The sequence below is a fragment of the Indicator indicator genome, chromosome 8 (assembly GCF_027791375.1).
Source record: "Indicator indicator isolate 239-I01 chromosome 8, UM_Iind_1.1, whole genome shotgun sequence".
NCBI lineage: Eukaryota > Metazoa > Chordata > Aves > Piciformes > Indicatoridae > Indicator > Indicator indicator.
In genome coordinates, this window is record NC_072017.1 from 36,333,272 (window position 1) to 36,357,229 (window position 23,958).

Below are 23,958 nucleotides of genomic sequence, written 5' to 3' on the forward strand. Positions count from 1 at the left end.
CAAAGCAAGCATTTAGCTCACAATTTTTAACTGCAATACATTTCATTTTGTACCAGTCTACTTGCATACTACCATCATGCGCTTTGCACCCCAGAAGCAGCATGCAACAGATGTAAAACCAGAAGAGCATTGAAAGCCAATTATTCTGCCACATTTTAACATTATATTTTCTTTAATTAGTAATATCTTTAGTGTGAATGGAAAGATAAAATTCAGAACTTCAAGCATTGTCAGCTTCTCTTGTGTACTTAGGCAGTGCAATGTCTAAAAATTAATACCAATAAAGGCAAAGAATGCCAACTCAGAGAGAATTCAAACTCTTCATCCTTAAAACAATGCTAGCCCCTATTGTATTGAGGCAGCAGGCATTTGGACAACTTTTTCCAGAAAGAAACAGAACAAGAATAATTTACTCACCAGCATTCATATCCTTGAATTTCTGCCTTAACTCAGTTGGAGTGAGACGGTATTGATCAAGTCCATCATTCCAATAAATACGATCAAGGACTTGTAGATCTCCACCTACAAGCCAGTTCCCTTGCTCCATAACCATCTAAGAAAAGAAAGGAAAATTCTTATTAGGATTGGTTATTGGCTTTTCCTGAGCATATAAACTGTTGCAATGGGGCCACAGCTTTACCAAAGAAAGAGCTCCAGATTAATCTTATTTGACAGTCTTAAATCAAGCATCAGTGCTAGAGAAAAACAAAATACAATCACTGGCACATAGTCCAGATACATTGCACATGGTGCAACAGAGATGCACAAATCTTCAGTAGGCATACACCTTTCTTTCACAATAGAGAATTCTTCTAGTATATAGAATTGCAAGTAGACACTATTCTTAACCAGTATGACTACATGACAAAAAGAGATAAAGACTGGAAAGTCTAATGCATTAAGTACAATGAAGTTGCACACTTTACAGTCAAGGCAAGCACAGTTCCAGTATCACCCTCCGCTTTACAAGAATCTGGTCAAACAGAACAGTTATGGTTCACTACTCATCCACTTTGATTTGCTAATAAAATCAGAATCTTTGAAGTAGAATAACTTTTGGATTAGCACTTTACCAAGGCAACATATGTTGTATACTCACTAGAATCCTTTCAATATCTTCAAATATCACCTCACCCTTTATCAAAAAATAATCATAGCAAGTTGCTTAATATACTTAAGCAAAGGCCTTTGCAATTACTCAAAATCTGTTTATTTCTGGGAATGCATTTACTTTTTATGACAGAACTGTCAAAAGCTTCTAAGTTTTATACACATTTCTGATCATTTTTTAGTCTCATGTAGTTTAAAGATGATAATCAACATTGATATAAACGTGACATTACATACTAAACCCACAAGTCAAAACGTCAAAATTAAGTGTAGGTTTTTCAATTTGTTTTTGCTTTGAGACAGAGGATCTACTGTAATTAAATGATGTTTGTCACCACCCCAATTCCAAAGAAAATGCCAGACTAACATCTAATCAAGGTGAGAGGAACGTGTGATAGAGATAAGACGACAAGAAAACTGCGCTACAGCAACTCTCAGGTATGCAAAGATTTCTGATTAATTTAGAAGAACCACCAGATTCATGTGTGCACAGTGGTATCATGACAGCACATTCATATGCTGTCATGGCATTACTATACACCTCACTACAGGCATAAGCACATAGTTCCTCATCTTCTTCATTAGCTTTAGCCTTGTCATACTGTAATTGCTAATGCATTATAAAAAGTCATTTGAATCTTGTCTGCATGAGATTTGTGCAATTTCTTAAACTTGTGGTTAAGTTTTCAGACAAGGGGTAATCTTATATTTATTAGCACAGAACACATTAAATGCTTTGAAATTCTTTCAGAACTCTTACTTGCATCTAGCAGTAAATGTCCTTTTTCAGCTGTACTCCTGCATACAGTTTCAGTCAGTAAAAGGATGCCATTACAGGTTAATTTAAAAAACAATTATTACACAGTAATAAAGAATCTTTAAAAACCCATAGTTCCACATGTTTGACAGCCATACAGATACTTTTAGAACATCAAAACCAGGCAGTTCTCAAGTGCTCCAAATGCAGGCAGAACAGAAGTTTTCTTGCCATCATAATGCATTTATGTGCTGATTATGGAGCTCTGATGATCCATCTGGCTATACACAGGGCCATGTTTCCTAGGTACACTACAGGGCAAAGTTCCCTATTCTGTAGCACAGATTCTACATTACACTCTAAATTCATTTCATGTGTACTTACTGATATTAGATTTTTACATTAATTGCAGATGACTCAATGATAACCAAAAAAAACCTACCTTTGTTTCTGCTCCAATGTTTTAATTAGTTCTCAAAGTAGTGTTGCTGTTGAAAATACACCAGTCAGAGCCATCATCACTTAATTTGCTGCTATGCAAAGAGTACAGCTAATAGGACTAGACTTTCCATTTTTAAAAACACACCTTGATATAGGGATGTTCCTTGCATGTCGTTCCCCACTGCCTAGCACAACGCTCTTCTTTCCTGTGTTCATAGAATTCAGGATTACGGAGAATGGCCACACGGCGCCCTTCATACACCAGTGCGATTGCTGTACATCCATCCAGCCTGTCTTTGTCTTCTTGAGTAGCTGTTAGCACTATAGGCACTGACAGATTAATAACTCCCCCTGCAGAGAAAAGAAAATAAAAAGAAGCTATATAGTACACTGAAATACACAAGTGACATTTTTAAACAGATAATATAAAAACATTAGGCAACACAGCTACTGGAGTGGATAATGAGTAAAAATTAAACAGCATTCTCAGTAGCCATACTTTCAATCCATAAGTAAAGTTTAATGCAACAGAAGTGGGCAAATGTACCCAAGCAGTTACCATACATAACTCAACTACTTCAAAAAATGTCTTTTGTTTTTTACTGGAAACTGTTCAGATTCCAGCACACATAGTTCAGAACAGAACTCTTAAGTCAGGCAGACATTTCACATAGTTTGTTCAGCTGAAAGCTCACCAGCTACCTCTGAAACTAAAACAACAGATCTGAATTTTAAGGTTATGTGTGGTCCTCATTTTTAAGCACTTACTTCACTGCTAGTTGCTGGAAGCCTTGTTTTTCTTGACTACAAGATTTGAGCAACCCAATGGAGTAAACACTAAGTCTCATACAAAGGCTTGAATTCTAATAAGCTGACTGAAAAAGTACAAAACTTTTGGGTGGTCTCCAGAATAAAAGTCACTGGGCCCCTTCAAGTCAATGGGGGTTTTGCTATTGGCTGTAGTGGAGCCAAGACTCTTAATTAGAGTGATTTCCCTGTTATTTGAGCAACACTTTTTAATAAACCTTCTCTCAATTTTACCTTAACTGTAATAGGAAGTTATAAATTATGAAGCTAGATGAAAAATTTAAGAGAAAGATAGGTTCCTTTTTTCCTTCATAATGCAGAATCAAAAGCACGCTGTGCATTTCTTAAGTTCAGCCTTAGTGTTCAGCTATTTTCAAAGCAACTAGGTCTTAAAATTGGGCTTGGCAACAACCATAGATAAGGTGATTTATCATCCCTAACTTGATAATATAAAAACCCTTTTACTTTGCCAAGTAAATAAATTTTTCAAACTGAAAAGACATCTCAACTCTGTTGATTCTTAAAAATTTTGCCAGTGACCAATAGTAAATTTGCAATATCTCTGACATCTGTCTTCAGCCCCTGGACAAATGAGGCAAGGTACTGGAATAAGTTTGGTAAGTCACAGATGAGCTCAGGGTCAGCTATTTCTGGTAACAAGCTTTAAAGTGAGAGTTTCAACACACCTGCACTGATCTCCATAATGCAGAAGTCAGTCAGTAGGAACATTGCCTTCAGAGCCCAAAGGATGAGTTGCATTGCAGATATTAAACAATATCCCTCTTCAAAATCAACCCCCTGGAAAATGGCTGCTGCTGTGAGACTCCAGAGCTAACACACCAAGCAGGGAGGAAATTTTCAGGAAATTGTTTTGACTCAACTGCTGCCACTACCACAAGTAGCAAAGCAGCTTTAAACCAAACACATTTTTTTTTTATTTTCTTATACATGAATTTGGCAGTAGGTATCTAAGAACACAAAATATCATAGCATCTAAAGGAACATGACTGTTTTGTTTAACCATACATCTGAAAATTGTTTCCAGCAATAAGACACTTGTTATTTTTCATTACTTTTTTTTTTACAGTAAATGTGGTAATGAAAACAATTGTAAACTTGTAATATTGCCACGTCTGAAAAACTCACACAAGGTCTTAAAATCCTCATAATTCTGATTTACAGCAGAGTACAGGTCAGAATAAGGAGCTACAAACTGTTTTTGCACTTGAATGCATAGCATGCCATCTGCAGAGTACTTTTAACCTGGATGTACACACAGATGGTAAATGCAATTAAAACAGAATTAGCAGTCCAAAATTATACTGCAAATTTTAGATCCTACAAACTAACAGGGTTGTATTTTGTTGCCAAGCATAGTATTGGAGAAACTTATAGAAAAGGGAACTAGAAAATGTAAAAGGGACCACACATGTCTGTATCATTGAAAGACAGGTGAGGTTTTTTACCCTGCTGTTTAAAGAAAGAAAAGACCAACGCAGAAGGAAGTAGGGAGACAGAAATTTTGATTATATCTCTTTGATACAGAAGAAAAGAAAAGAAAACAAACAGACAAAACCCAAACAAATAATTAAAAAAAAAACCCACACACAAAACCCCACCCTGTAATAAATCCTTCAAAAAGGAATATGAAAAATGACTAAGGATCACATTCCAAAGCCTGAGGACATTATCAGTTGTTGACTTAGCTAATTGGTGAAGCAAAATAAAAATATATTTGTTTAAACCATCACAGTATATTTACTAAGTCATAGTAATGGAATTACATGTGACAATTGTCCATACTCAAACCACCTCCTCAAACTCTGATTTCATACTTGCATAGCATACTTGCACTCTAGTCATTTGTTGTCCTTTCCTTCATTGCTATTACGGAACAAATCTGTAAGCAAACAGCACTAAACTGCAATTGAAATGTAATTCTGAATTCTAAAATCATTTTTTTCTAAACATACTAGAAATATGGGTTTTAGGTTTAAATGTGTTTTTAAAAATAAAGATTTTTAAAACGTAATTTGTAAAGGCAAAAAGACATTCAAACTCTAACACAATGGTGGGTATATAAAAAGAATAAACCAGGGCAGTTTAAAACTGATGATTATAATACCACAGGTTGTATACAAGCCTGATAATCTGTTACCGTGCCACCACTAAGCAGCATAGTATCAGCAATGTTCTAGAAGTAGGATTAATTTGCTTAGTTTTACAAAAGGTTTTACCCTACCATCAAGGAGGCAGTCAAAGTGAAGGCACTGCAGGTATTCCCTCTCTCTCATAAAGCCGTTCAGGGGTGTTGCCCAACCTTCTGCTAGCACTTGCACCCACTGCATATCGACCTGGTAAAGAAATGAGAAATAGAGCAGGTAAAAGTTGTTGTTAATGACTGACATGAAGTTATTAATCATAGTACGGTATAGCTGTTTCTCAGTTTTACAATTTTTAATCCCAAGGAATTCAGTTTCTACACATAAGAAGAAAAAGGAACATGTTCCTCATTTCACGTTTCTGACTATATGCCAGTCCTTACACCAGATAAAGTTTTACCACAAGAAACATCAGAATTAGAGGGATGAATATTAAGAGGTCTAATCCTGGATTAGAAATAAAATTTTTGTTGCAGAATCTAATGAGGCAATCCAGAAGTACAATCCTCTCAGGACTAGTACTGACTTAATTAAGAGGTAGAGGTATCTGCCTACAGGCAATTTCCTTCCTTAGCACTTAAAAGCATAGAATCATAGAATCAAGAAGGCTGGAAGAGACCTCAAAGATCATCGAGTCCAACCTGTCACCCTAAACCTCATGACTATCTAAACCATGGCACCAAGTGCCACGTCCAATCCCCTCTTGAATGCCTCCAGGGATGGTGACTCCACCACCTCCCTGGGCAGTCACACTCTGACTTAGTGTGTGGTCTCTAATATTTCTGCATGTGCATCACTAAGACTTGGTCAAGTCTTGGAGAAGGACAGGCTTTGCTTGTGTGAGGTTCTTTCACAAAGAGCATGACTAATTGTATTTCACTGTTTAATTTAGGCTTAGGCAAGTACAACACATTTTCTTCCCAAGCTTATGTTATATACTTACCTGATAATTAACAATCCACTGATTGGGGGTGGAGGGGGGAAAAAAATATTTGTTTTTCTAGATAGGGAGCAATTTAGAATGGGACACTACAGAAAGTCAGTAACAGTGACCTTAAATATTTATTCCTCATCAAAACAATAAATAGCTTTACAAATACATATGTGAAAATACAGGATACTGCAAAAGGCAGTATGAAAATCCTAGCAGTACGAGGATACGCAGGTTTTAAAACTACTTAATTTGCTGCTTAGTATGTTGTCTCAGTCCTTCAAAGTCAAGTTATTTACTGCAGATGTTCAACTCTGAGCTTAGTCAGCTCCCAGATCAAATGCTTAGCTTTAAATTCCGTTAATACTGACAAGAAGATGGAGGAAAACCTCATGCATTATATCTCTGTTTAGCCCTAGTTCTTCAGAAAAGAAGATGTGGCAGAACAGAAACACAGCCAGAAGCAGCTTTGTCTAATTTATCTGAGTTGCAAAATAATGTGCTTAACTAAAATAAAAAGAGTTGATCAACATTATCCATGCTTTTCCACATTTTCTCTGCTGGAAGCCAGACACCTAACATGTATGTTCTAACCAGAAAACAAACAAACAAAAAACCCACAATGAAATAATAAAGTAGATCTGAGCATTTCTCTGTAGACTTCAGTTTGCAGCCAGGTATACAAGGTCACTATCACTCAGCTGAAGGTTACCAACAAGGAGAATCAAGAAGCAGAAACTAATTTCCACTATACTATATTTCCACTGTACTTCTAAGTTACTACAATTCAAAATATAATACTTGGTGTAAGTAAACTAAAAAAATTAATTAGCAATTCTTCCAGAAATAACTATTCCTACAAGACACACCAGGCATGGTTTAGTCCATGGATAGCAGCAGGTGAGGAAGATTGGGAAGGAAGTCACTGTAAATTTAACCTCCAGTTATCCTGAAATAAACTAAGTAACACTATACCAAACATCACTTATGAAATTACGAAGATTCAATTGTTATGTACTAAGTGATCAAAGAAAACACAGATGTTTTGATTTCTCTCAAGAAAAGAGGGGAAAATTATATCAAGACACATTCTGCAACCAGCACACGTATTTTGATTATACGTACTTCTGCTAAGCAACAGATTAGACTATCTTTCAACTTCAGCAATGAGACAATGAACACACAGTACCTTATTTATTTCCAAAGTTAACAGAGACTCAGCATCAGATTTGGCCAACTGTAGCTTGTTTTCGGGCACAAAAAGCTCTTTCACCTCGTAAGAGGCATCCACGGGTACAATGTCCTGTATAAAAGGAATAAAGAGAACTTAATGTTTGAGCAGAATGCTCTTGGACACTGAACATGTGGGTCAAAAAGTAAAATACTGATAGCACACTACTCTGTAGAAAGAGTTTATTCATTAAGTAATTTTTACTAATTTAAAAACCAGCACTGTTCCAAGATTAGGATATATTGCTAGCCAAGTACTGGCTCAAGTTCCTGAAGTGAAACATTCTGACGTGGTTTGTACTAAACGTTAAGTACCCTTATAACATTTATCTAATAAATATTTAACTACTGAATTAAATGTATTTTTATAACATCTACAGTAGAAAGAAATTCTTTATGTTTTTACACTTGCTAAAGAAGTAAAAGTTTTAGAGACTGATCATTTCTGTATTTAAGTCATTCAATATAAAACATACACTAGAAGTGGTAACATGGAGGCAAAACAAAACCACTCTGGAAGTGATTAATACAGAAGTACAAATTAAATGTACTAGCTACAGCTAACAACACCAGGGTTCTAATCTATATACTAGCACCTAAAACATTTAAATGTGAATATCAATTTTTATTTGAAAAAAAATCAGGCTTTCTTCATACATTTTAAACAAGATATTCTCCATGATACTCAACTCTTAAACTTTTCATAAGATATGACTATAAAGATAAAAATGTTAAGTAAAAAAAGTCAGAAGCCCATCATGATAAAACTTTAAAGAGTCTCTGACAAAGAGACAAAATAATCCAAACTCAATCAAATGTTCCAGTAATAACCACTAGCAAGCAAATCAGTGAAAAGGAGCTGACAGCTCTTCTTCAAGCACATTTTTTCAGCATTCTGGAAATTTTTGTAAAATAGTGCTTTAGTTTTTGAGAAAAAAAGCTGAGCCTTACAGCACAGTATATACAGACCTATAATAAGAACAAAGAAACTATCTTTATTTTTCCAGTATAAGCAGCCCAGACTAAACAGGTATGCCTTCAGGAAACACAAAGTTTGCTCAAGCATTTTTAAGCACTTAGTCAAGCATTTACCAGACATTAGGCACCACTTCCATGGAAAGTAAAACAGAGGGAGTAGGATGATGAAAGCAAACAGGAGATGAAACGCCTGTTGGAGCAACAAGACTGGTGTGTCCCTCTGACTGTTACGTAATTCATATTTCCAAAGGCAAATAAAATGAATAGAAATTGTGTTTTAGAATTAAAAGCTCAGTCCATTACCCATCAGACATCATTTGCAAAACTGATTTTGTTAGATGTTAAATTAGGCAAAAGCTGCCTTCTATTTACTCTGCCTGAGCAGCAGCATTACAGCCCAGAATTGCTGCATGAGCTTCTGCCACAGCAATTAGCCCAGAATCAAATGAAGGTATCACCTGCTGTAATGAACAGCAGAACTTACCAGCAGAGAATAACAACTTGAGTACACATTATGCTGCCTGGCACAAGATTACCCTCTGGACTACAGTTCGTTACCATCCTAGAATGTCCTCATTTTACAAATCATGAAAAGCTTAAAATAACTGTGCCTATTAAAAAGGTCTTTTCAAATATTATCCTGTTTTGAGTGCCCCACTAATGTGCAAAATGATGGAGAAAACAGTTTCCCAATGCAGTTTCTGTTAACCTACCTCATTATGAGGATGTGAACAGCCTGAAGACACTTCTAGCAACACTGAGTCAGACATTTAGAGAATGTGTAGAATTAGTAAATCTAGTCTCCTTTGCAGACATAAAAATGGTATTTAAAACAACGCCTTAGATTCTTTTTAAAAAACGGCCAGAGGGATCCATAGGTCTTTAAACTGTATGAATTTTAGGAAAATGCTAGGCTAGCAAGCCATCTAGTGACCACTTCAAGGTAGTAACTTTAGTCAAAAGTTCATTTAGGTTACATAATATTCCTCAACATATATTATTTCTCTAGGCCTTCATATAACAGCAAAGTAGTAAAAAAATTAACTAGAATCTTTACAGGAATGTGCCTCCTCAGACTGCAGTGGGAGATTCTTTGCTGATGATGTCTTAACATTCTCAACAGTCTATATGGAAAGGGCAAGTTCTTGGTAGACAGACATTCACAAGTGACATCCACTTTGCATTACTGAATGACAGCCACCATCTTAACAGAGAGGTAAGATTTTTCTTGGCTAAGGGCCTCTTTCTGCCCATCAGTTGTGTTCTATCACATTTTAAATTCACCTGAGCCATGGAAACACTCTTTCTTTTGTGACAAGAGGACTTTCTGACCCCAGCCATTCACTGTTGTTTCTTCCAAATGTGTAAAAACACCCTTAACGTATTTGGTTCGGTCAACATGAGTCACCTTTAGCTTACATAGTGCATCTACATCAACCTAAATAATTTTGACAAAAAAATACCTAAGAAATAGTCATGACAAACCTATCAGTCAACAGATCTAACTGGCTGATTGTGGCCTAACCCAAGTCTGCAATTAACTTCTTGGATTGGAACCAAAACTTTGTGCCATTTCCCAGAATACAGAAGTTAAAAAGAAGATAAGAAAGCAGAAGAAATAAGTAACAAATAACAACATCAAAATTATACGCAGTTTTTAGGCTGTTGCAACCTATTCCCATGACATCCTGTAGTGTATTTTCAGAAGAAAACAACCACAACCAAAGCACATATACCTCAAAAATAGGAAATCTGTAATATAAAATACAGAGAGTTCTGCTTAATTCTCTGAGCATGAGAAGAAATCAGTGTTTTATTGATGTGAGAGTTACAGAAGCTGAATACTGAAGGGTTTTTTTTAAATTATGCTTAAAAGGTTATATGAGTTTCAGCTCACTCAGGCTTAAATCTTTACCGGTGTGTTTATAACTTTAGTGTAACAGTATAAAAATAATATTATCATTTCCTTGTGCGCTTTTGCCCTTGCTTAACAATGCAGGTGACATTCCTGAGCCATGACTTCAGAAAATATTTTCCAGACTAAATATTGAACTTATTCCATAGTAAGGAAACGAGAACTTTGTGCAAGGGGGTACGTCAGCTCTATCTGTTGACAGGTAAAACAAGAATGAAAATACTGAAATCTTTACAGTCCAACATCTGCACTACACTTTTCTGACTCCGATGGAAAATATCAGCAGATTGAAAAACAAATTTATCAAGTTCAAAGGCACACAGCCCTTCTGAATGAACAACAACCAAAAAAAAAAGTACTGAAAGCAGTTGGGGGTGGGAAAGCCAACAAACTTTTCATATGACTCGTGAAGCTCTAGAAGACACTCATCAGTACCTTGGATTCTAGGTGTCTAAAAAGAACTTTGAAGTAAGTATTGCATTTACAATACAAATTCAATGATTGTTTATTACTCTTATTTCTGTGTGGTTACCTCCCTTTTTCTTCCATAAAGGACTGAACCTGTTTCTGGAAATTTGTTTCACGGTTATTTTCAAATATTGCAAAAAATTCTAAGAGCCAGGTAATTCTACTATCTATAAAAGAACAATGTTTCAAGTTCTTGTCTAATAAATGTGTATGTGTACATATGAGTCTATTTCTATCTGAACACACATTTATAGAGTTGTTTGATTGGGTGGGTTTTGGTTGGGCAACAAGCTGAATCAACTTAGACCACAGGAGGAGGCCTGGAGGCTTCAAAAGGGATAGAGAAGATTTCAGGCATGAACGAGGAAAGAGACCTACCTTTTCAGAAGCTATGAAGCATTAACTCAACTCAGCCCTGTCAACAAGACTATCTTTCTGAATTGGTCATTACACAATTGCAGGACCACTTTTACTAGTGCAAGAAAAACAGTGGAAACAAAAGAAACCAGACTCAGACACAGCTTTGCCTATTTAACCAGTTCCAATTACCATATATACGCATCGTTGCCTCTTCACACCTGCAGTATATATTACTTTGTACAGTATAGAGACAAAGTAAAAAATTTCAGACTCACAGAAATGCTAGCAAACAATTTAAAGTCAGCGTTCAGCATTGGTCTTGCAACAACTTATTATGAGTTAAGATAATATAAATTAATTTTCTACTTGTCCAAATATTTTTTTCACTTAGAGATCAATGTTTTTGCAATATTTAGGTTAAAAAGGAAACACAAAATAGGACTTTTAAAAGCAGAATTTAAAGATGTATAAACCTTTAACTTCTAAAGCCTCTTTGCTTTTCCCAGCACATACATTCAGACTGTAGGCTTTGAAAAGTAACTAAAAATATATCTGCATTTCTGCTCACCCTTTCTTGAAGAAGTTCCACAACTTGTTGTATACAATCATTAACATCACAGGCATCAGTTTTCAGCACAAGTTCTGGGGCTTCTGGTTTTTCATACTCAGAGTCAATCCCAGTAAAACCTACATAACATGAGACAAAAAATCTTAAGTGTCTTTTTCCAAAGGAATAATCAATTGTAACAATGTTCACTGACAGTTTTCAAGGTATAAACCAACACAAGAAGCAGAAGAACTGTTTTAGCTTTCTTCAGACAGGATTTCTTAGGGAAATTAACAATTTTAGTTTCTTGATCAGAGCATCTCCTAATCCTACTACATGACTGCATCAAAGTTCTATATTCTACAGCACACAAACAGCACATTTTTGCTGGTGAATTTGTTTGATTTATACTGCGAATAAAGAAAGGAGCACTGGAAGAACTCTACACATTAACCCAGAGTTAGTCCTCCATCAGCTGTCTTCTGTTATTAGCTGTTTTGGTTTATTTGAATATAGAGCCTGATGCTGAATGACCAATATATGTAAATCTACACTTGTGTCAACAAGCAGTACTCTGAAAACTAAAGATTTCCAATATCTGTTACATTAGTTCAGTTAAAATACACTAACAGATAACTTAAGATGGGTAAGGCACATGCGTGTATTATAGTTATTATAGCTATTGTCACAGATGGTACAAGCTACAAGTGACATTTGTCCTGGCCTACTTAGCTAGCAATTTGCTTTGAAACAGGAGATTCTGACTAACCATGCATAAACAAGACAGCAAAAAAATGAAGCCCAAAGGCAAAGGATGCAACCACTGCAAGTCAGATCTGTAGCAAAAGTATCAGCTGGGCTACAGCAACCAAGTATCTGCATCCTCTACAGCTGCAAATATTAAACCTTGAGTTTTTCACTTAAGTACTCTCTAAATTTGTAGCTTAATACCCCATCCAAGAAAAAGATCAATTGCTACAGTAGCCCACGTGATAAAGAAAGGCTGGTATCTGCTCCGAAAACTGTACACTAAGTATCTGACTACTGAAGGAGCAGGAATGGGGGAGAAGAAAGTGCCCCCTTACCACTGCTAGAGAAAAAGAAGATAATAGTTGCTGACATTCCTTGTGAACAAGCAAGTTCATTTAATTTTCCTCCTTCGTGTATCAGATAGGTCCTAAAATAGAGCAACTGCTAGACCCACTTGTAGTTTACTCAGGCCCTGTATACCTCACTGACACTTGTAAAGTAACACAATTCCATTATGAGGTTTGTAACAGTAACAAAATATTACAGAAGTTCTACAGCACAAATAAAGGATTCTGTACAGAACTGTAGCACTATATAATGATATCTCATGACATCTTGTTTTGATTCTGAGCAAAGCTTAGTTCAGCCTCATTTATTCTTGGTCTTCACACGATGTATTTGGTAGTACTGGAAGTATCAAGCAAACACTCTTCTAGCATGTCTCAGATTTCTTGAATTTTATAGCATTTTTTATTAATGGCAAGTTCGTTACAGCATCTGTAAACTCAACTCCTGGAAGCAATTACTTTTAAAATTGCTTTGCTTCATAAGACAGGTAAAAAGTGTTGTCATCAACCTCTGCAAACTACAATATAGCACAGAGAAAAGCAGCACTTGAAGCCATATTTGCAATCAGTGATCACATATCTAAGCATTTTTTTATTGCAGACTGTAGTTGAGTCTTTATGTGAGGCCAGGCATGGGATAGGAATTCATTTTCATAAGTACCAGCATAAAACCCTAATTTCAAAATAAAAATTAGTCTCTTCAGAAGCGTTCTTAATGATCTTTATGCAAAACAGTGATCATGTTTTACTTTCTAGAAGAAGTTAGTAACTCTCATTAATACAATTCTTTATAGACTTCAGAGAGGATACAGCTGGTTTTTTACTAGTCAATAGACACAAAAAGGAGACAGACTAATCCTGAATCATAACAGCTCACAGCAGAAACCATGCAATCTGCTCACAGGTTTTTCCATGTGATGATAGCCACTTCTGCCCTTTTACTATCCTTATGCATTTAATTAGTCAGATGCAAAAGCTAGAAGTAGTTCTCAACTTTCTACTCAGTCATGTCCCCAGTCTAGGCTGCTTTCAAGAGTCAGGTCCCCAGTCCATGCTGTATTTCAAGGACCTAGAGCTCCCCGAATTATTATCAGAGGAACTGTTCCTACCACTATAACCAAGGAAATCACATGCTCACAGACTTGAGCACTTCCATTTATGTGGAGTCAAATTACACCAATATTTTGCTTAGGTAGAAAGGATGTGACTACATCTAGATTTACCTTTAATTTCTCCAGCCCTGGCCTTCTTATAGAGTCCTTTAACATCTCTCTGTTCGCAGACGTGCAATGGAGCATCCACAAAAACTTCAAAAAAAGGCAAACTTGCCCCTTCGTGAATTTGTCTGGCATTATTACGATCCTGAAACAAAACAAACAAAAAATCCCAAAATATCACAATCATGCACTGTTGATGTCTTTCTGCTTTTGAAGTTCATTTTAAAGAAGCTGATCTAAAAACAAGAAAGTTTTAAAAGTTTAAAAAAAGAAACATGATTTGATCCATAAGCTACATCAATTTGGCTACAGTTCATCAATGGTCAACATTGATATGAAGATCTGAGATACTTACATTAATCTGTTTTCTTAACAACAAACAACCCCCCCAAAAAAACCAACAAAACAAACCCAAGCGTAAAGTGCAGTATTTTCTGTACCTGGCCCTAGTTTAGCAGTTACATCTCTTAAAAGCACAAATGTCATTTAAAAACAACCAAGCAAATGCTTGATCTGGCTAAGTTCAGCAAGGGTTTTCTATAATTAAACTGTAACTTTGACTGACATTTTGTAATTTTTTTTACACTTTAAATAGAGGTTTTTCACATTTACCTGAGTATAAGGAGAAATGAAACTAGTAATGCACACCAAACCAGCATCTGCAAACAGTTTAGCAACTTCAGCAATACGACGGACATTTTCTTCTCTATCTTCTGGTGTGAAACCCAGATTCTTATTAAGGCCTTGGCGAATATTGTCACCATCCAATGTGTAGCATGGAATGCCATGGCATACTAAATACTCCTCCAGTGCCATGCTCACTGTAGTCTTCCCAGCACCAGACAGACCTAGAATATTCAATAAAAATATAAACACATATTACAAGAATAGAAACAAGCTGGAGCAAATTGCAGTGCATGTACCACTGCTGGTATGGAAAAAAAAAAACAAAGTGCTTTTCAATGATGCTTACCTGCAATATAAGCCAAGGGCCTTACACAGACAGTATAGCACGACAGTGCACAAAGTTAAGTGTGCAAATTAAAGACTTTAGCCTTGGCTGCAACTTACAGAGGAGGTGTACATTCCTCAGTGCCGCTGCTGGCAGTTGTTACTACCTGAGCAAACTAAATTCAGAAACCTAATACAAAGTTGTTAAATTTACATCAGAAATGGAGGATCTCACACTGAAATGAATTTCAATGGGATCAAAGCAAACCACATATCTTACTCCTTGTAGAATTAACCGCACACACAACACCCATTCACTCAAGACTCATATACAGCAATAGGGTTCCACTAAACCAAGTGTGTTAGCAACAAGCAAAGACAATTTTAATATTAAACTCTGTTCCAGTTCAGGATCTACAGCAACAAGCCTTTAAACAACCTTCTGGCCCTAAAAAGTCTACTATTTTCTGTAAGTTGGAAAAGTAAATAATGCTACAGACTTCAAGAGTTTATCAGGAGCACATGCTTCAATTTATACGGAGCAATCATTTTCTAAATGGCACACAAACTCAAATCTTCATAAAATGACATTAATCCTTTAAGGAAAAAATAACAATTAAAAAAAAAAGGTGGCAGTAGACTAAAAATAATTTTTAAAAATTAAATAGCATTAGTAGGTAAAGAAAAATGTTCTGACCTTTATTAATGGTGGTTAATATTTAGTTTATCTTTCCGAGAATGAATAAAAAAGAATCCCACAAAAGAACAGCTTGGTATTTACTTCTACGGCCTTTACAACAAAGGCTGACAATCATGCCAACAATCATGTTCTAAGAAAATACAATATCTAAGGAAACCCTGAAAACTGTAATAGTTTAGGGTAAGAAGAAGAGTCATTGCATAGGTTCCTCCTTCACTCAATTCAATATCCAGAAGACAAAGAGCAGTCCACTGAAAAGATAAGATTTTTTATCCCAGGACAAGATCTACATAAGAAGTTCAGCCAACACCACTCTCTGAAGAAAAGCCTCAGTGTCCTTCTCATGGATTTCAGTATGGTTTCGTTCATACTCGAAACTCTCAAAAATTCGCAGCACCTATCATCACCTATAAAAATTATCTGCATTTTCTTGGACAACTCAAGAGCCTTGTGTCAGTGCTTACCTGTCTACTCTTTAAAGCCCAACATAATGAAGCTGAACGTTATGACTTAGGCCACAATCAGCTTCCATAAGTGGCAGTCCTGCTCTCTTTGACGTCCTCTCTCCACTGACTCCAACCTACCTCTATTATTCCATCACTTCTAGTGCCCATTAGCAAACTCAGTTTGCTAATCTGGTGTTGGGGGGGGTGTTCTATTTTTCCTCCCTTTGTTTTTGTATATGTGGAGGCTGTGTTAAGTTCATTGATGTTGAATCAGCTGAAGGTTGGGCTGGGCAAGCACTACAGTTTGGGAAAGGTAAGAGAAGAAAAGCAAGATTGGAAACAGAAGTGTCTCCTACTGGCATCAATTAAGTATATCCCCATCCTAAAAAATAAGCATGGCAGTCCAAATTAAAATTTCAGCAACTTTATAATTTATGTCTCATTGATCTAGTCTTTGAGTTGCAATTTTTGTGCCCACATCTAGCTTGTTATTCATTCAAGTTCTCACTCTAGCTTCTCACACATATTCAATCTCCAACATGCAATGAAATGCAAAAGTTAAGGTTATATAATAATGAATTTTAAAAACAGCTTTGTGCTGACAAGTCTTTAAAATAACTTACAGTCTCAAAATGGCACATTATTTTACATGTTAAAGTAATGCTTTTCCATATTTTTGATACCTCACTTAGAACTACTTTTTTACTAGGACCCCATACTTGACAGCGCAAGACATTCATTAGAATTCAGCACTCAAAAAAAATCTTAGCTTAACAATGAAAAGTGATCTCTGAAATAGCACTCCCACCCCATGACTGCAAATGAGGTGACAGAATCCTGAAGGGAGCACACCACCGTTCCAGCTATTGTTCTAAAATCTGGTAGAGTTTGGAAGACTCACATTTACAGAGTTCTAGAATAGGAAGTATTGCTCACTTCACTACCTACAGCCCATTTCAGTCCCTAACATTAGTGCTCAAAAGTCTTCAATAACCTAGCTTCCCTTACACTCAACACCTTGCAGCGTTCCTACTTTTTCATGTTCTATCACCACCCTTCTTCTTGAAAAGAAGGAAATAGGATATTAAGATTACATTTGTTTACAGGGAATGATGACTGGAAAATATTGTCATGTAGATAAACATTTTTATAATGAGCTTTTTCAAAAGACTATTAATGAATTTCCAGGAGAAACAGAAAGGCAGCCTGGCAAATCTTTTGAACAGTGAAAGACAAGCTGGAGCTATGTGACAGAAATAGGGAAAGAAAGAGCTCCATTCTTTTACTGAAGACATTCATGACAGCAAGCTACTGTATCAAACCGGTTTGGAATGGCTTTCAACAACTTGTTACCTACTGTTTTACCTTACATGCACATTCATTAACACTACTGGAAACAAATTTTACTTAGCATAGTAAGTTTCTCTAATACTCTGCAAATCACAATACAGCAGTGCTCCAAATGGTTTATCAAACTAATTAAATAACACATTTTGTTGCATTTAATTTTTATTTCCAGTTTTAACTAAAAATGTTTCCAAAGGTAGTAAGTTAAAGCTTCCAGGAACTTTGAAAAACAGAACAAAAAAATCCCCTCAGTTATGAACCAAAGCTGTCTTCCAGAATTTATGCACTTCCTCTTTTGACAGTCAAAACAATTCAGTTAAAAAAACCCAAGACACTAATTTCAAAACCAGCTCCTACTATGCATTGCCTCAACATGCAACTGTTATAGGATTATGCTGAAATTTTATTTCAACTCAAGGATACAAGAACATTACAAAGAGAAGAGACCTTGACAGAAGAGATTCAGAAACACAGAATATAAAATCAGGTTTCATTTGTTAATAGGTAAAATAGACAGTGTGAAGAGCCAGAACTGGTTAAAAACCCACTCCCTTTACTCTAAAAATCAACTGGAACTTAGCAGCGGACAGTATCAAATAAACAAGATTCCCAGAATAACGAACAAAATATGTTCTCAAGTTACTGTCTCTCCCAGAGAAGTTTCTCACTAGTCTACCTAAAAACAGTAATAAAATTTCATCAAGATCTTAGATTCCAAAACCATTCAATTTTGCATGAAAAAAAATGGAGCTACAGCTAAGTAGCTTTTAAGAAGAGTAACTAAACCATAAGGATCCTCAGATATCCATGACTGTACCTGTTAACCAGACTGTGCATCCACGAAAACCACTTCTTGTTCCTACCACCTGGCCCCTCTTATTCCTGCTGACATGATGAGCTTGATAGGTAACATTGGTTGCTCTCTGCATGCCCTGTAAAAGAAGTTGTTGATTAGGTCTTTAACCTCTGGAAGAGTGAACTTGCAAAGCATACTAAAACTTATTCATTGGCACAAAGAAAGACTCAGAAACAGACCAATGGAAGTAAAAACAATACTCAATCCAGATGCAGCACAGATCAAAGGACATGAAGGAAATTAGAAATGCCACAGATAGCAAACCACTTCCCCTCTGTGAACCTTGTGATTGCTGGGTTAGTCAAATATTACTTTCAAACATAACTTGCATTAGAAAAATCAACTACAAAAATGGAGATGAATTGCTAGAGCTGTTAGACTTGACTTTTTCAAGTCATTTAAATCTAAGATTAAATGGATTCTCTCTCAAGCTGAACATTTTGGTCAAAAATCAGCCAAATACTGGCTCAGATTTCACTCATAAGAGGCTTTTTCATTGCAAACTATGCATGTTCGGTCTTAGTTCAGCAGACATACCTACAAAATACTCTGCCTTTACCTTATGATATCTTCTGTCTTCAGAATTGAGATAGTTATCATATATTTTGATTGTTTAAATAAATGACTATTTTTAAGTGAGTTCTTAAAGAATTTACTTTAAAATACTTTTTAAAAACTATTGATCATAAGGAGATGCTTTACAAATATCTTAAATAAGACAATACTACTGTCTAACAGCATTTCACAATCTAAGGCAAGGGAAGCCACAGGAAGATAAGCCTCAGCATTCTCTTAAGCTTTACTGGTATCTAGTTACATGAACTTTGCTGATAAAAGATCAAGACCTTGGATAACCAGACTGAGCATAAACAACCAAACAGAAGAGAAGACTTTTGAAAAGAGGGATGAGAGCGATTAGTGGCATAATGTAATGCCCCTTTGACTTCTCTTGCTTACAAACATATTGCAAGATATTTGCACTGTCTTGTCCTTCATCATTGTACCACGGCTAGCTGGAAAGGATATCACTTAGGATATTTAACCAAAAAAAAAAAGAAAGAAGGGAGGATATTCATCTACAGAGTACTAGCAGAGAGTTGTTCATAGTTTTAGAAAGACACACCACAAAGTAGGGTCAACAGGAAAATGGTATCCACTTATGACTTAAAGAACTGCTCAGAAAAACACTCCAAACTTTATCTATAACTTAATTGAAGTTATGAATTTGTGTGACTGTATGTTCCCACTTCTATGCACAGCTGTGACCCAGGTTAATAAAAGTAGAAACTCAAGGTTTTTAATACAAGATTTTAAATACAACAGTTCCACAAATTGGTAGTGATAGTGTAGCAGATAAAATGAGCTGAAGACTGAATACCAACCCATACGAAACTACCACCTACAAAAAAGGTTATAACCATAGAAAATGAAGTTACATTTGCTGATTGTGTTAACTTCAAACAACTTACAATACAAAGCTGTTTACCTACAAAGTCAGTGCAAGGCATCTAACTAAAACCAGAAGTCAGAGTAAAAAAAAAAAAGAAAAAAAATCAAAAAGTCTTTCTTATAGTAGAAAAAAAATATGCATTACATAAAACCAAGAGATGTCAGTGAGCAATTGCATAAACTGTGGAATTAAAAATGAGTGCTTAGACGTTAATTAAAATAAAGATATACTGTGCCTAATGAATGTACAAGGCAATTCAAACTCATACATTAATAGCAATCTTGTTTCTCATTAATTCTAGTTGTACTGTATTGTACCAGGCACAAACAGACAAAGCCCACCCCTCCTGCTGCTCTTACATTGAAACATAAAAACACACGCTTTGCTTTTGACTCCTGGCAATGAGTCTATTATCAGGCTCAAATACTCTGGAGGTCAAATGTGTCATCCAAGGAGACTTCTTCCAGTCCCTATTCAGTAAGTTACATCACTTATCTTTGTTTGCAGAATTAGCAAAGAGCCAATGAAAGTGATCAGGGTATTGCACTAGGCTTACAAAACACATGAATCCCTGAGGAAGCATGCAAGAGGGATTCTTAAAATGACCAGAGATACAACTTTGAAAATGAAAAAAAAAAAAAAATAGTGTCAAGTAAGGAATTTGCAGAGATGAGAAATGACAGCAGCAAGGCTAACAGGTTTCTAGAGAACAAGGCACTGCAACACAGCAGCCAGTAAGCTCAGCAGTGGCACAATACATCTGCACTTCAGAAGTGCACATACAAAACTAGAGGTTGAAGCACCCAGTTTACATACACACTTGTCCAGAGCAGCCCCATCTTTTGCTTGTGTGTACATGCACACAAGCAAGATAGCTCCATATGCATTGTAGGCAAAGCAAAATCCACCTTATCTTTCTTATCTATCCTAGCTTTCCAGCTAGAAAACAGTTTTTTAGAGAAGTGCTCTAAAAAGTAATGTAACAAGTCATTCTCGCTTGCTGCAAAAAACCTAGTAATGTTTCCTAATCAGGTCCATGTTGCCACTAGATCATTCGCTACCATCACTGAGCAACAAAAGTTGAAGACTGGATGACAGAATCACAGAGCGTTAGGGGTTGGAAGGGACCTCTAGAGATCAATGAGTCCAACTTCTTTGTCAAAGCAGGAACACCTAGGGCAGGCCACACAAGAACACTTCCAGGCAGGTTTTGAAAGACAAGGAGAGTCCACGATCCCCGGGCAGCCTGTTCCAGTGCTCCTCACAGTAAAGAATTTCCTAATGTTGAGGTGGGGCTTCCTGTGTTCTAGATTGTGCCTGTTGTTTCTTGTCCTATCACCGAGCACCACCAAAAGGAGACTGGCCCCTTCAACTTCACCCCCACCCCTCAGGTATTTATAGATGCTGATAAGATCCGCCCTCAGCCTTCTTTTCTCAAGACAAAACAGCCCCAGGTCTCCAAGTCTTTCCTCATAGGAGAGATGTTCAAGTCCCACAATCATCCTCATAGCTCTCTGCTGCACTCTCTCCAGCAGATCCATGTCTCTCTTGAACTGGAGAGCCCAAAACTGGACACAGTATTCTAGGTTCCAGGATCCTCAACAACCTAAGTTTTTAATTACTGTTCCTGTACTTACTACAAATATTGATGCAGCACAGAAAAACACTTACAAGCAGAAATCAGTGGTTCACATGAATTGTGCTCTTAAATTACTTAGCTAGTCTTCAAATTCCCATATATAAAATATGACGTGTATCAAGTGATTAAATCACATGGTCATGCAAAATGATAGGAAAAATAAACAACAGTCATTTCCTTTTACACTCTAACAAAGCATTGCTAACCTTGGAGAGTCCTATTATCAATGTTAAATGAAACTTAAAAAAATGAGTACCAGAAACACCTCCATTTGATAAGCAAGTACACTTTTAAAAAAAGCTATTTAAAACTTCTCAGTCTAATTACATTCACTATAGTAGTCACCGTTGAAAGGACACACTAGATATTTGTAAAGCAGTTAATGAAAAAAAAAGGGCATTAATCTCAAAGGACATTTTATCTGCCCCCTTTTTTTTTTTTTACGTCCATTGGAAATTTCCTCTCTGACTTGCCCACAAAAACATTTTTTCCACCCTGTGTTACATATTAAGTGCTTCCGTACTACTTACACAAACACTGCATTTTAATATTTGGCCTTCTCCACACCATGATAAATAGAAATCATGCTTCAGTCCAACGAGTCTGATTATAACAGCGGTATCAACCGAAAAGGCTGACATCCTTCCTTCCTTCCTTCTCTCCCACCAAGCTATCTGGTTTCTCACATGAAATCTGAAATGCCATAATAGGCCAGTATCTTTGTAACGAAGATTTTAAAAAATTAGTATTAAAGTAACAAGCCTTTCACAGATGTCCTCTGAAAACCTGCAATGATAACAGAGCAAGGAGGAATGACTCTGCATCTTATTTTCCTTGGCACAAAGGTAACCTTTCAGCTTTGCAGGTTTGTGACCAGGGAAATAAATACAGACATCTAAGAACTATGGGAACAGAAGAAAGAAGATGGGGACCAAAAGGAAATACTAACTGCCAATTTCTCTATGTAAAGATCTGTCCAGATAGACTTGACCCATATCTTTTTTCTTATCTTATTCTTGATGTTTTGCCCAGTTGCAATTATAATTTTTTTCTTGCCAAAGCCAAACCTGACCACCAGTGCCAAAGGCCTTTGATGCAAGAACTCTGATCAGACATCCAGACGAAGAAGAATAAAGACCAAGATCAAAAGACAACTGTACAAAAATATTATTGCTTATTTGTTTCATAGTTAACTGACAAATCACTATATTGGCATAAACCAAATTCATTCTTCACGACTTCAGAGCAACAATTAAATACTCTGCTTCTACAGTCACTTCACATCAAGGAAGGAAGCAAAGCTTTCAACATCAAGCAGAGACTTGAGACAGCTTTGAGGTTAGAAGCATCTTGAAAGAACTGTGTCAAGGCACGGTTTCTATACAAACCATATATATTCAAGAAGCTGTGACTCGCTCCATGCTCTTCTACCCTAGGATGACAGTGTTGATTCCCCAAGCTAACAGCTCCCATAAACTAACAATAGCAACCCATCCAGCACCATTCCCGAAGTACAGTTTTATTATTAAGGCCTTTCCCATTTCCCAATCATCTCAGGTATTTTCTGGGCCATTTGCTAGCCTGCTTTCCATGTGCCTCTCATAAGCCAGAGATAACCCAAATAACAATACATTTTTATGACATTTATTCTTCAGCACTGACAGCCAAATGAAAGGTGGGGTTTTTTTTCTCTCCAAACTGCTTTCCTCTACATCCAAACTCCTCAACAGCAACTCAGACTGGACACTGCCAACTTTGTCTACATACAAACACAAGCAAGGAGGACACACATAGTTCCAGCATTAAAATTCACCTACCAGAGATGGTAAAACAATGGCACTTTACTTGAGATCCTGTCTGTTTGCATACATTCTCAAATTCTAGTTCGAAAACTTGTGTTTTGATTTGGACAGCTGTGCTAGAGAAAGAAGGGCAAACCCAGAAATTATGTTTTGCATTTATTTTAATAGTAACTCCCTGTATTGCAAATGGATTCCATATTCTGCCATAGCCTATGGCATTACATTTTCTTGAACTTGTAACAAAAATTATTACTTTTATCCTCCCAACTGCCCTTCAGAATGCAGTTTGCCACAGGGATACTGATACAACAAGGCATCTAAACATCTCTGCATCTAGAACCACCCAATCTGCCAAATGCTCTCCTGTCACTTACACAGGCTAGCTCGTCTGTGCCAGATGTTCTAATGCTGGGACAGTTTCAAAAATCACAGCAGCAGAAAGCAGACAGAATCCTCTACTGTACCATGGACACAAACAACTTGGTGATAACTGTACTATAAGGAGCGTATCTTCACTTGTCACCTGCTACAGTTACAGCACGACCAAAAGCAGAGACAGCTTATTCACCAGTGCTGGAGTGGAGTCATTCATTAGCATCAGAGGGAAAGGACAAAAATAAAACTAGAAGTGTTTCTGCTGCATATGCTCTAAGAAGCAAGACCTGAAGCAATTTACCGTTAGGAGTTACCCACACAATGAGGCAACACCTTGGTCGTGCTAGGAATCCAACTTACTAAAGAAAATGT

The 23,958-nt window shown here is 36.5% G+C and overlaps 1 protein-coding gene across 1 annotated transcript in view; it reads right to left on the reverse strand.

Annotated features, from left to right (window-relative positions):
- The window catches only part of PAPSS1 (3'-phosphoadenosine 5'-phosphosulfate synthase 1), a 37,952-nt gene that overhangs the window by 12,314 nt on the left and 1,680 nt on the right, over positions 1-23,958 (reverse strand). Inside the window, exons 2-9 of the mRNA XM_054382908.1 lie at positions 18,282-18,396; positions 14,633-14,868; positions 14,027-14,165; positions 11,728-11,846; positions 7,398-7,511; positions 5,358-5,469; positions 2,454-2,659; positions 418-553 (exon numbers count right to left, since the gene is read on the reverse strand). Coding sequence (XP_054238883.1) covers positions 418-553; positions 2,454-2,659; positions 5,358-5,469; positions 7,398-7,511; positions 11,728-11,846; positions 14,027-14,165; positions 14,633-14,868; positions 18,282-18,396 — 1,177 coding nt within the window. The remainder of the gene's footprint in view (positions 1-417; positions 554-2,453; positions 2,660-5,357; positions 5,470-7,397; positions 7,512-11,727; positions 11,847-14,026; positions 14,166-14,632; positions 14,869-18,281; positions 18,397-23,958) is intronic.